Raw genomic sequence first — 13,592 nt, 5'->3', positions numbered from 1 at the left:
ATGTGTGGTGTGAGGTGGTTTGATCGAGTAAGTAACGTAAGGGTAAGAGAGATGTGTGGAAATAAAAAGAGCGTGGTTGAGAGAGCAGAAGAGGGTGTTTTGAAATGGTTTGGGCACATGGAGAGAATGAGTAAGGAAAGATTGACCAAGAGGATATATGTGTCAGAGGTGGAGGGAACGAGGAGAAGAGGGAGACCAAATTGGAGGTAGAAAGATGGAGTGAAAAAGATTTTGTGTGATCGGGGCCTGAACATGCAGGAGGGTGAAAGGAGGGCAAGGAATAGAGTGAATTGGAGCGATGTGGTATACCGGGGTTGACGTGCTGTCAGTGGATTGAATCGGGGCATGTGAAGCGTCTGGGGTAAACCATGGAAAGCTGTGTAGGTATGTATATTTGCGTGTGTGGACGTATGTATATACATGTGTATGGGGGTGGGTTGGGCCATTTCTTTCGTCTGTTTCCTTGCGCTACCTCGCAAACGTGGGAGACGGCGACAAAGCAAAAAAAAAAAAAAAAAATATATATATATATATATATATATATATATATATATATATATATATATATATACATATATATATATATATATATATATATATATATATATATATATATATATATATATATATATATATATATATATATAATATATATATATATATATATATATATATATATATATATATATATATATATATATATATATATATATATATATATATATATATATATATATATATATATATATATATATATATGTATATATGTGTGTGTGTGTATGTGTGTGAGAGAGAGAGAGAGAGAGAGAGAGAGAGAGAGAGAGAGAGAGAGAGAGAGAGAGAGAGAGAGAGAGAGAGCAGAGGTACCTGGAAGGAACGAATGCTTGCATCATCATCAGGTCGCTGTGGCACATCCTGCATGTCAAAGAGCCAGGCTTTGGCCGTCCTGTCGTGGGATGTGCTGAAGATAAACTCTCCTGTACAGATGATACAGTTGATCCTCGCCTCGTGACCTGCAGCCAGAGTGCTCTTCTAAAATACCTTCCACAATCTTACCACTCCTAGCTAATCTACAACCCCCTAGCTAATCTACCTTCCACAATCTTACCACTCCTAGCTAATCTACAACCCCCTAGCTAATCTACCTCCCACAATCTTACCACTCCTAGCTAATCTACAACCCCCTAGCTAATCTACCTTCCACAATCTTACCACTCCTAGCTAATCTACAACCCCCTAGCTAATCTACCTTCCACATTCTTACCACTCCTAGCTAATCTACCTTCCACAATCTTACCACTCCTAGCTAATCTACAACCCCCTAGCTAATCTACCTTCCACAATCTTACCACTCCTAGCTAATCTACAACCCCCTAGCTAATCTACCTTCCACTTTCTTACCACTCCTAGCTAATCTACAACACCCTAGCTAATCTACCTTCCACATTCTTACCACTCCTAGCTAATCTACAACCCCCTAGCTAATCTACCTTCCACATTCTTACCACTCCTAGCTAATCTACAACCCCCTAGCTAATCTACCTTCCACAATCTTACCACTCCTAGCTAATCTACAACCCCCTAACTAATCTACCTTCCACATTCTTACCACTCCTAGCTAATCTACAACCCCCTAGCTAATCTACCTTCCACAATCTTACAACTCCTAGCTAATCTGCAACCTCCTAGCTAATCTACCTTCCACATTCTTACCACTCCTAGCTAATCTACAACCCCCTAGCTAATCTACCTTCCACAATCTTACCACTCCTAGCTAATCTACAACCCCTAGCTAATCTACCTCCCACAATCTTACCACTCCTAGCTAATCTACAACCCCCTAGCTAATCTACCTCCCACAATCTTATCACGCCTAGCTAATCTACAACCCCCTAGCTAATCTACCTTTCACATTCTTACCACTCCTAGCTAATCTACAACCCCCTAGCTAATCTACCTTCCACATTCTTACCACTCCTAGCTAATCTACAACCCCCTAGCTAATCTACCTTCCACAATCTTACCACTCCTAGCTAATCTACAACCCCCTAGCTAATCTACCTTCCACAATCTTACCACTCCTAGCTAATCTACAACCCCCTAGCTAATCTACCTTCACATTCTTACCACTCCTAGCTAATCTACAACCCCCTAGCTATTCTACCTTCCACAATCTTACCACTCCTACCTAATCTGCAACCTCCTAGCTAATCTACCTTCCACATTCTTACCACTCCTAGCTAATCTACAACCCCCTAGCTAATCTACCTTCCACAATCTTACCACTCCTAGCTAATCTACAACCCCCTAGCTAATCTACCTCCCACAATCTTACCACTCCTAGCTAATCTACAACCCCCTAGCTAATCTACCTTCCACAATCTTACCACTCCTAGCTAATCTACAACCCCCTAGCTAATCTACCTCCCACAATCTTACCACTCCTAGCTAATCTACAACCCCCTAGCTAATCTACCTTCCACAATCTTACCACTCCTAGCTAATCTACAACCCCCTAGCTAATCTACCTCCCACAATCTTACCACTCCTAGCTAATCTACAACCCCCTAGCTAATCTACCTTCCACAATCTTACCACTCCTAGCTAATCTACAACCCCCTAGCTAATCTACCTCCCACAATCTTACCACTCCTAGCTAATCTACAACCCCCTAGCTAATCTACCTTCCACAATCTTACCACTCCTAGCTAATCTACAACCCCCTAGCTAATCTACCTCCCACAATCTTACCACTCCTAGCTAATCTACAACCCCCTAGCTAATCTACCTCCCACAATCTTACCACTCCTAGCTAATCTACAACCCCCTGCCATCATGTCAACCTGGCTAAGTAATTTCACACTAAGAAGGTTCATTCACCGTGGTCACAATGGGGGTAGACTAAGCCACCTTGCAAAGTAAAGTCACACTGTAAGGACGGACTCACCAACCTAGGTAGGTGCAGTCATACTTAGCAGACGCATTCACTCACCTTAGTAAGTACAGTCACACTTAGGGTCTGGACTTTTTCACTTTGGTAGGTAAAATTGCACTCGGGAGAGGGGATGGACTCACCTTGGTAAGTAAAGTCACACTGGGGGATGGATTCACCTTGGTAAGTAAAGTCACACTGGGGGATGGATTCACCTTGGTAAGTAAAGTCACACTGGGGGATGAACTCACCCTGGTAAGTAAAGTCGCACTGGGGGATGGACTCGCCTTGGTATGTAAAGTCACACTTGGGGGATGGACTCATCTTGGTAAGTAAAGTCACACAGGAGATAAACTCACCTTGGTAAGTAAATTAACACAGGGGATGGACTCACCTTGGTAAGAAAAGTCACACTTGGGGATTGACTCACCTTGGTAAGTAAAGTCGCGCTGGGAATCGACTTGCCTTTGTAAGTAAAGTCAAACTAGGGATGGACTCATCTTAGTAAGTGAAATCGCACTGAAATGGACTCACTTTGATAAGTAAAGTCTTACTGTGGGCTGGACTCACTTTGGCAAGCAAAGTCAAACTGGGGATGGACTCACCTTGGTAAGTAAAGTCACACTTGGCGGTCAATGTGTCCCACTTCCTGATGGTAGCGTCTTTGGAACCTGTGATGACGTATGTGTCGTGTATAGCGGCACACTGGATGAAGCTGGAGTGTCCCCTGGGGGAGGTAGGTGCTCCATTATGGCCTTTGATAATGCACTCGTACATTGACGACTCAATACTGCATTCATCCACATCCTTCAGTTTTGCTCCCTCTTCTCTCACTCGATCTGCATCTCATAATGACACAGCTTCCTCAATAAACTCAGAGTTGAACAGGATATCTCAGAGGGTACACAAAATCTTGTCAAGTTTAATGCTACCAAGATCCAGTTTCTACCTATCTCTGTATCGAAAACTACTTACAACTTTCGTTTGTCCTTTGACGGTTCTGTAATTCCATCTTTTGACTCAATGAAAATACTTGATGTTATAGGAATAGCAACTGGCTGCTTCTGTGCCCACACCACCGGCTAGACCACGCAATTTTCGGGAAGCTGCTGTGTCACATGATAATTATGTGGCCATCGGCAACTCAAGGGTGGGCCGTTTTGATACCTTCGTCTTTCCCTACACGTTGAAGCTCTGGAACTCTCTACCTTCTCATGTCTTTCCCATTAGCTATGACCTGCCACACATTTCAAAAGACAGGATTTTCTCTTTCTCAAAAATTAGTAGACTCATTCCCTTTTCATTTCATAATTCTCTATATCTTAATTAAGGCCCGGCCTTGACGTTGACTCTTGAACGTGACTGGAGCCTTCAACATTAAAAAAAAGAAAAAAAATCGGCTGAAGGACAGTAAATGACAAGAACAGATAACATGAGACCTAATGGTTCATGATGAGGTTATCTGCTGCAGGACAGTACATGGGAAGGACAGAAACACAAGACCTATAGTTCATGAGGAGGTCATTGCTGTAAGACAGTACATGGGAAGGACAGAAACACAAGACCTATGGTTCATGAGGAGGTCATTGCTGAGAGACAGGACATGGGAAGGACAGAAACACAAGACCTATAGTTCATGAGGAGGTCATTGCTGAAAGACAGGACATGGAAGGACAGAAACACAAGACCTATGGTTCATGAGGAGGCTATCTCCTGGAGGACAGTACATGGGAAGGACAGAAACACAAGACCTATGGTTCATGAGGAGGCTATCTCCTGGAGGACAGTACATGGGAAGGACAGATAACACGAGACCTGGTGGTTCATGACGAGTATACTTGCTGGAGGACAGTACATAGGAAGGACAGATAACAAGGGACCTGATACTCTTTTGAGGTAGAAACAACCTATTAAATCATTTATGATAATTTGCGACTGTCTCCATCTTCAATTAAGAAAACTTGATATTTTTTGTCTTGTAATGTCTTACCATTATTTTTGGTTATTGAATCTCTCCCTAATATGAGAATATTTTACATTTTATGTTCTCGAAATCATTTGATATTTTGAAAATATGTATTACATCTCCTCGGAGTTGGTTCTTGTTTAAAGAGAACAATTTTAGGTCTTTAAGTCTTTCTTGTGACGGTTCATCTCTGTGATAGAATCACTTTTCCAATGTTTTGAATTCATTCTAGTTTTCTTCATATTTGATCAATTATGGTAATTATAGGTAAAAAACATATTTCAAGGTATTAGAAACAATAAATATTGAGTTCTTCGTTATGTAATATAGATTCCTTAGTGCAAAACGTGACGTGTTATTAGTTTTATCGTATTCAGTTATCTTAGGTAACGACTGACTCTCCAACTTAAGGTCTTTGTCTTTTGTGACATCTAATAATAGCTCACTGAACATCATGATGGATATCTATATGGCAAAACTTTACTTTGCATTAGTTGACAGTGAAATTCATTAATTATGTCTCTGACCAGATTGTCTAGATCACTTTCAATCGTCAGTCAGTCAATTATATTTCCTGATTTCTCGTTGTCGGCAAATTTTGACATTGCTTTGGTGAATGTAGTCTCCAGACTGTCGTAGTGAAAGGTTTGAGGAGTCAGTAGCAAGTTTCCATCTGTAACGTTTTCTCCTGTCTATCAGCAGTACAGGGTGCCATATCTTAGGCTGTGACCTAATGTTTCATAGATCACTCCTTACGTGCCACTTTGTACCAAGTTTAACCTGTATAGATATGTAAGGAAATGTCCTTGGACAGTACACATGATGTTTACACCCGTTGTTCCTGGACAGTACACATGATGTTTATAGTCGTTGTCCCTGTACAGTACACATGATGTTTTACAGTCGTTGTCCCCGTACAGTACACATGATGTTTTACAGTCGTTGTCCCTGGACAGTACACATGATGTTTACAGTCGTTGTCCCCGTACAGTACACACGATGTTTACAGTCGTTGTCCCCGTACAGTACACAAGTTATTTACAGTCGTTGTCCCTGGACAGTACACATGATGTTTATAGTCGTTGTCCCTGTACAGTACACATGATGTTTACAGTCGTTGTCCCCGTACAGTACACATGATGTTTTACAGTCGTTGTCCCCGTACAGTACACATGATGTTTACAGTCGTTGTCCCTGTACAGTACACATGATGTTTTACAGTCGTTGTCCCCGTACAGTACACATGATGTTTACAGTCGTTGTCCTCGTACAGTACACATGATGTTTACAGTCGTTGTCCCCGTACAGTACACATGATGTTTACAGTCGTTGTCCCCGTACAATACACATGATGTTTACAGTCGTTGTCCCAGCACAGCACACATGATGTTTACAGTCGTTGTCCCTGTACAGTACACATGATGTTTACAGTCGTTGTCCCGGGATAGTACACATGATGTTTACAGTCGTTGTCCCCGTACAGTACACAAGATATTTACAGTCGTTGTCCCTGGACAGTACACATGATGTTTACAGTCGTTGTCCCTGGACAGTACACATGATGTTTACAGTCGTTGTCCCTGGACAGTACACATGATGTTTACAGTCGTTGTCCCCGTACAGTACACAAGATATTTGCAGTCGTTGTCCCCGTACAGTACACATGATGTTTACAGTCGTTGTCCCTGTACAGTACACATGATGTTTACAGTCGTTGTCCCTGCACAGTACACATGATGTTTACAGTCGTTGTCCCGGGATAGTACACATATTATTTACAGTCGTTGTCCCCGTACAGTACACATGATGTTTACAGTCGTTGTCCCCGTACAGTACACATGATGTTTACAGTCGTTGTCCCGGGATAGTACACATGATGTTTACAGTCGTTGTCCCGGGATAGTGCACAAGATATTTGCAGTCGTTGTCCCCGTACAGTACACATGATGTTTACAGTCGTTGTCCCGGGATAGTACACATGATATTTACAGTCGTTGTCCCCGTACAGTACACATGATGTTTACAGTCGTTGTCCCCGTACAGTACACATGATGTTTACAGTCGTTGTCCCGGGATAGTACACATGATGTTTACAGTCGTTGTCCCCGTACAGTACACATGATGTTTACAGTCGTTGTCCCGGGATAGTACACATGATGTTTACAGTCGTTGTCCCCGTACAGTACACATGATGTTTTACAGTCGTTGTCCCCGTACAGTACACATGATGTTTACAGTCGTTGTCCCCTGGACAGTACACATGATAGTTTACAGTCGTTGTCCCTGGACAGTACACATGATGTTTACAGTCGTTGGTCCCGGGACAGTACACATGATGTTTACAGTCGTTGTCCCGTACAGTACACATTGATGTTTACGAGTCGTTGTCCGGGTACTAGTAGCACATGATGTACAGTCGTTGTCCCGGGACTAGTGCACATGATGTTTACAGTCGTTGTCACCGGTACAGTACACATGATGTTTACAGTCGTTGTCCCCGTACAGTACACATGATGTTTACAGTCGTTGTCCCGGGATAGTACACATGATTTTTACAGTCGTTGTCCTCGGGACAGTACACATGATAGTTTACAGTCGTTGTCCCCGGTAACAGTACACATGATGGTTTACAGTCGTGTCCCGGTACATTACACATTCAGCGTTGTCCCGGAATAGTACACATGATGTTTACAGTCGTTGTCCCTGTACAGTACACATGATGTTTTACAGTCCGTTGTTCCCCGAACAGTACACATGATGTTTACAGTCGTTTGTCCCCGTACAGTACACATGATGTTTACAGTCGTTGTCCCCGTACAGTACACATGATGTTTACAGTCGTTGTCCCAGCACAGCACACATGATGTTTACAGTCGTTGTCCCCGTACAGTACACATGATGTTTACAGTCGTTGTCCCTGTACAGTACACATGATGTTTACAGTCGTTGTCCCGGGATAGTACACATGATGTTTACAGTCGTTGTCCCCGTACAGTACACAAGATATTTACAGTCGTTGTCCCTGGACAGTACACATGATGTTTACAGTCGTTGTCCCTGGACAGTACACATGATGTTTACAGTCGTTGTCCCTGCACAGTACACATGATGTTTACAGTCGTTGTCCCTGTACAGTACTCATGATGTTTACAGTCGTTGTCCCCGTACAGCACACAAGATATTTGCAGTCGTTGTCCCTGGACAGTACACATGATGTTTACAGTCGTTGTCCCGGGATAGTTCACATGATGTTTACAGTCGTTGTCCCTGGACAGTACACATGATGTTTACAGTCGTTGTCCCCGTACAGCACACAAGATATTTGCAGTCGTTGTCCCTGGACAGTACACATGATGTTTACAGTCGTTGTCCCGGGATAGTTCACATGATGTTTACAGTCGTTGTCCCTGGACAGTACACATGATGCTCACACTCGTTGTCCCTGGACAGTATACAAGATATTTGCAGTCGTTGTCCCTGGACAGTACACATGATATTTACAGTCGTTGTACCTGGACAGTACACATGATGTTTACAGTCGTTATCCCTGGACAGTACAAATGATGTTTACAGTCGGTGTTCCTGGACAGTACACATGCTGTTTACAGTCGGTGTTCCTGGACAGTACACATGATGTTTACAGTCGCTGTCCTTGGACAGTACACATGATATTTACAGTCGTTGTCCCTGGACAGTACACATGATGTTTACAGTCATTATCCCTGGACAGTACACATGCTGTTTACACTCGTTGTCCCTGGACAGTACACATGATGTTTACAGTCTTTGTCCCTGGACAGTATACATGATGTTTACAGTCGTTGTCCTTGGACAGTACACATGATATTTACAGTCGTTGTACCTGGACAGTACACATGATGTTTACAGTCGGTGTTCCTGGGCAGTACACATGATGTTTACAGTCGTTGTCCCTGGACAGTACACATGATGTTTGCAGTTGTCCCTGGAAAGTATCTACGTCATTTATAGTCGTTGTCCTTGAGGAGGACATAAGATGTTTACAGTCGTTGTCGTATAGGAATACAGTCGTTACCTCCGGGGAGAACATTTGACATTTACAGTCGTTTTGCCTTGACAGTAAAGTCTTTGTCCCTGGAGAGTAGATATGATGTTTGCATTCGTTTTCCCTGATTTGTACATATCGTTTACAGTCGTTTTCCCTGATTTCTATAAATCGTTTACAGCCGTTTTCCCTGATTTGTATATATCGTTTACAGTCGTTTTCCCTGATTTGTATAAATGATGTTTACAGTCGTTTTCTCCGATTTGTATTTGATATGTTTACAGTCGTTTTGCCTGAGTGGCATATGTTTATAGTTGATTTGCCTGAGTTGTATATATATATATATATATATATATATATATATATATATATATATATATATATATATATATATATATATATATATATATATATATATATTATTTCTTTTTTTTTATTTTGCTTTGTCGCTGTCTCCCGCGTTTGCGAGGTAGCGCAAGGAAACAGACGAAAGAAATGGCCCAACCCACCCCATACACAATGTATATACATACACATCCACACAAGCAAATATACATACCTATACATCTCAATGTACACATATATATACACACACAGACACATACATATATACCCATGCACACAATTCACACTGTCTGCCTTTATTCATTCCCATCGCCACCTCGCCACACATGGAATACCATCCCCCTCCCCCCTCATGTGTGCGAGGTAGCACTAGGAAAAGACAACAAAGGCCCCATTCGTTCACACTCAGTCTCTAGCTGTCATGCAATAATGCCCGAAACCACAGCTCCCTTTTCACATCCAGGCCCCACACAACTTTCCATAGTTTACCCCAGACGCTTCACATGCCCTGATTCAAATCCACTGACAGCACGTCAATCCCGGTATACCACATCGATCCAATTCACTCTATTCCTTGCCCTCCTTTCACCCTCCTGCATGTTCAGGCCCCGATCACACAAAATCTTTTTCACTCCATCTTTCCATCTCCAATTTGGTCTCCCACTTCTCCTCGTTCCCTCCACCTCCGACACATATATCCTCTTGGTCAATCTTTCCTCACTCATTCCCTCCATGTGCCCAAACCATTTCAAAACACCCTCTTCTGCTCTCTCAACCACGCTCTTTTTATTTCCACACATCTCTCTTACCCTTACATTACTTACTCGATCAAACCACCTCACACCACACATTGTCCTCAAACATCTCATTTCCAGCACATCCACCCTCCTGCGCACAACTCTATCCATAGCCCACGCCTCGCAACCATACAACATTGTTGGAACCACTATTCCCTCAAACATACCCATTTTTGCTTTCCGAGATAATGTTCTCGACTTCCACACATTCTTCAAGGCTCCCAGGATTTTCGCCCCCTCCCCCACCCTATGATTCACTTCCGCTTCCATGGTTCCATCCGCTGCCAGATCCACTCCCAGATATCTAAAACACTTTACTTCCTCCAGTTTTTCTCCATTCAAACTTACCTCCCTATTGACTTGACCCTCAACCCTACTGTACCTAATAACCTTGCTCTTATTCACATTTACTCTTAACTTTCTTCTTTCACACACTTTACCAAACTCAGTCACCAGCTTCTGCAGTTTCTCACATGAATCAGCCACCAGCGCTGTATCATCAGCGAACGACAACTGACTCACTTCCCAAGCTCTCTCATCCCCAACAGACTTCATACTTGCCCCTCTTTCCAAAACTCATGCATTCACCTCCCTAACAACCTCATCCATAAACAAATTAAACAACCATGGAGACATCACACACCCCTGCCGCAAACCTACATTCACTGAGAACCAATCACTTTCCTCTCTTCCTACACGTACACATGCCTTACATCATCGATAAAAACTTTTCATTGCTTCTAACAACTTTCCTCCCACACCATATATTCTTAATACCTTCCACAGAGCATCTCTATCAACTCTATCATATGCCTTCTCCAGATCCATAAATGCTACATACAAATCCATTTGCTTTTCTAAGTACTTTTCTAAATACCTAGAATATATATATATATATATATATATATATATATATATATATATATATATATATATATATATATATATATATATATATATATATATATATATATATTATCCCTGGGGATAGGGGAGAAAGAATACTTCCTACGTATTCCCTGCGTGTCGTAGAAAGCGACTAAAAGGGGAGGGAGCGGGGGGGCTGGAAATCCTCCCCTCTCGGTTTTTTTTTTTTCCAAAAAGAAGGAACAGAGAAGGGGGCCAGGTGAGGATTTCTCTTAAAGGCCCAGTCCTCTGTTCTTAACGCTACCTCGCTAACGCGGGAAATGGCGAATAGTTTGAAAGAAAAGAAAAAGTATATATATATATATATATATATATATATATATATATATATATATATATATATATATATATATATATATATATATATATATATATAAAAGATGTTTATACGCACTGTCCCTAAGAATACACAACCTGCTTGGAGTCTCAGTCAACTGGAAAAGCCCATGCGTTCTTAATAATAGCGGTCCTTGATGTATGTTCAAGTAATACTGATAATCAGGAGAAGTATAGATATCATCCTGGGAAGTACGCTTGCGTGTTGTTTGCATCTGTCCTCATGGTAAGTCCATATGATATGTGGATCGAAATCTATTGGAAATGCATACAAGGTTTATAGTCGTGGTCCCTTCGGGAAGTTCTCAAATGGTATCTATTTGGTTTGTGTGTGAGGCATGTCGGATATTGAAAGTGAAGTTTTCATCTGTGAAGCCTAAGGTAAATTACATGATGTTTACAGTCGTTGTCCTGGACAGTACACATGAAGTTTACAGTCGTTGTACCTGGACAGTACACATGAAGTTTACAGTCGTTGTCCGGGATAGTACACATGATGTTACAGTCGTTGTCCTGGACAGTACACATGATGTTTTACAGTCGTTGTCCATGGACAGTACACATGAATGTTTACAGTCGTTGTCCTGTACAGTACACATGAGGTTTACAGTCGTTGTCCCTGTACAGTACACATGATGTTACAGTCGTTGTCCTGGACAGTACACATGATTTTTACAGTCGTTGTACCTGGACAGTACACATTGATGTTTTACAGTCGTTGTCCATGGACAGTACACATGATTGTTTACAGTCGTTGTACCTGGACAGTACACATGAATGTTTACAGTCGTTGTCCCTGTACAGTAACACATGATGTTTACAAGTCGTTGTCCCCGTACAGTACAACATGATGTTTACAGTCGTTGTCCCTGTACAGTACACATGATTTTTACAGTCGTTGTCCCTGACAGTACACATGATATTTACAGTCGTTGTCCATGGACAGTACACATGATGTTTACAGTTCGTTGTCCCTGGACAGTTACACATGATGTTACAGTCGTTGTCCCGGATAGTACACATGATGTTTACAAGTCGTTGTCCCCGTACAGTACACATGAGTTTACAGTCGTTGTCCTGGACAGTAACACATGATGTTTACAAGTCGTTGTCCCTGGACAGTAACATGATGTTTACAGTCGGTGTTCCTGGACAGTACACATGTGTTTACAGTCGTTGTACCTGGACAGTACACATGATATTTACAGTCGTTGTCCGGGATAGTACACATGATGTTTAACAGTCGTTGTCCCTGACAGTACACATGATATTTACAGTCGTTGTCCCTGGACAGTATACAAGATATTTGCAGTCGTTGTCCCCGTACAGTAACACATGATGTTTACTGTCGTTGTCCCCGTAACAGTACACATGATGTATACAGTCGTTGTCCCTGGACAGTACACATGATTTTTACAGTCGTTGTACCTGGACAGTACACATGAATGTTTACAGTCGTTGTCCCCGTAACAGTACACATGATGTATACAGTCGTTGTCCCCGTACAGTACACATGATTGTTTACAGTCGTTGTCCATGGACAGTACACATGCTGTTTACAGTCGGTGTTCCTGGACAGTACACATGGATGTTTACAGTCGTTGTCCCTGTACAGTACACATGTTGTTTACAGTCGTTGTCCATGGACAGTACACATGCTGTTTACAGTCGGTGTTCCTGGACAGTACACATGCTGTTTACAGTCGGTGTTCCTGGACAGTACACATGCTGTTTACAGTCGGTGTTCCTGGACAGTACACATGGATGTTTACAGTCGTTGTCCCCGTACAGTACACATGATGGTTACAGTCGTTGTCCCTGTACAGTACACATGATGGTTACAGTCGTTGTCCATGGACAGTACACATGCTGTTTACAGTCGGTGTTCCTGGACAGTACACATGAAGTTTACAGTCGTTGTCCTGGACAGTACACATGAAGTTTACAGTCGTTGTCCATGGACAGTACACATGCTGTTTACAGTCGGTGTTCCTGGACAGTACACATGGATGTTTACAGTCGTTGTCCCGGGATAGTACACATGATGTTTACAAGTCGTTGTCCCTGGACAGTACACATGATGGTTACAGTCGTTGTCCTGTACAGTACACATGAAGTTTACAGTCGTTGTCCTGGACAGTACACATGCTGTTTACAGTCGGTGTTCCTGGACAGTACACATGCTGTTTACAGTCGGTGTTCCTGGACAGTACACATGCTGTTTACAGTCGTTGTCCTGGACAGTACACATGAAGTTTACAGTCG

General features: G+C 42.2%; 1 protein-coding gene across 2 annotated transcripts in view; it reads right to left on the bottom strand.

Moving 5' to 3' along the window:
• The window catches only part of LOC139752234 (uncharacterized), a 38,627-nt gene extending 34,460 nt beyond the window's left edge, over positions 1–4,167 (bottom strand). For both annotated transcript variants that reach the window (XM_071668267.1, XM_071668268.1), the window contains exons 1-2: positions 3,538–4,167; positions 868–1,013 (exon numbers count right to left, since the gene is read on the bottom strand). In XM_071668267.1, coding sequence (XP_071524368.1) covers positions 868–1,013; positions 3,538–3,709 — 318 coding nt within the window. In that variant the 5' untranslated portion in view covers positions 3,710–4,167. The remainder of the gene's footprint in view (positions 1–867; positions 1,014–3,537) is intronic.
• Positions 4,168–13,592: the final 9,425 nt, after the last annotated feature.

The sequence above is a fragment of the Panulirus ornatus genome, chromosome 12 (genome assembly GCF_036320965.1).
Source record: "Panulirus ornatus isolate Po-2019 chromosome 12, ASM3632096v1, whole genome shotgun sequence".
In the NCBI taxonomy this organism is placed as follows: domain Eukaryota; kingdom Metazoa; phylum Arthropoda; class Malacostraca; order Decapoda; family Palinuridae; genus Panulirus; species Panulirus ornatus.
This window is presented reverse-complemented; position numbering and strand designations above follow the sequence as displayed.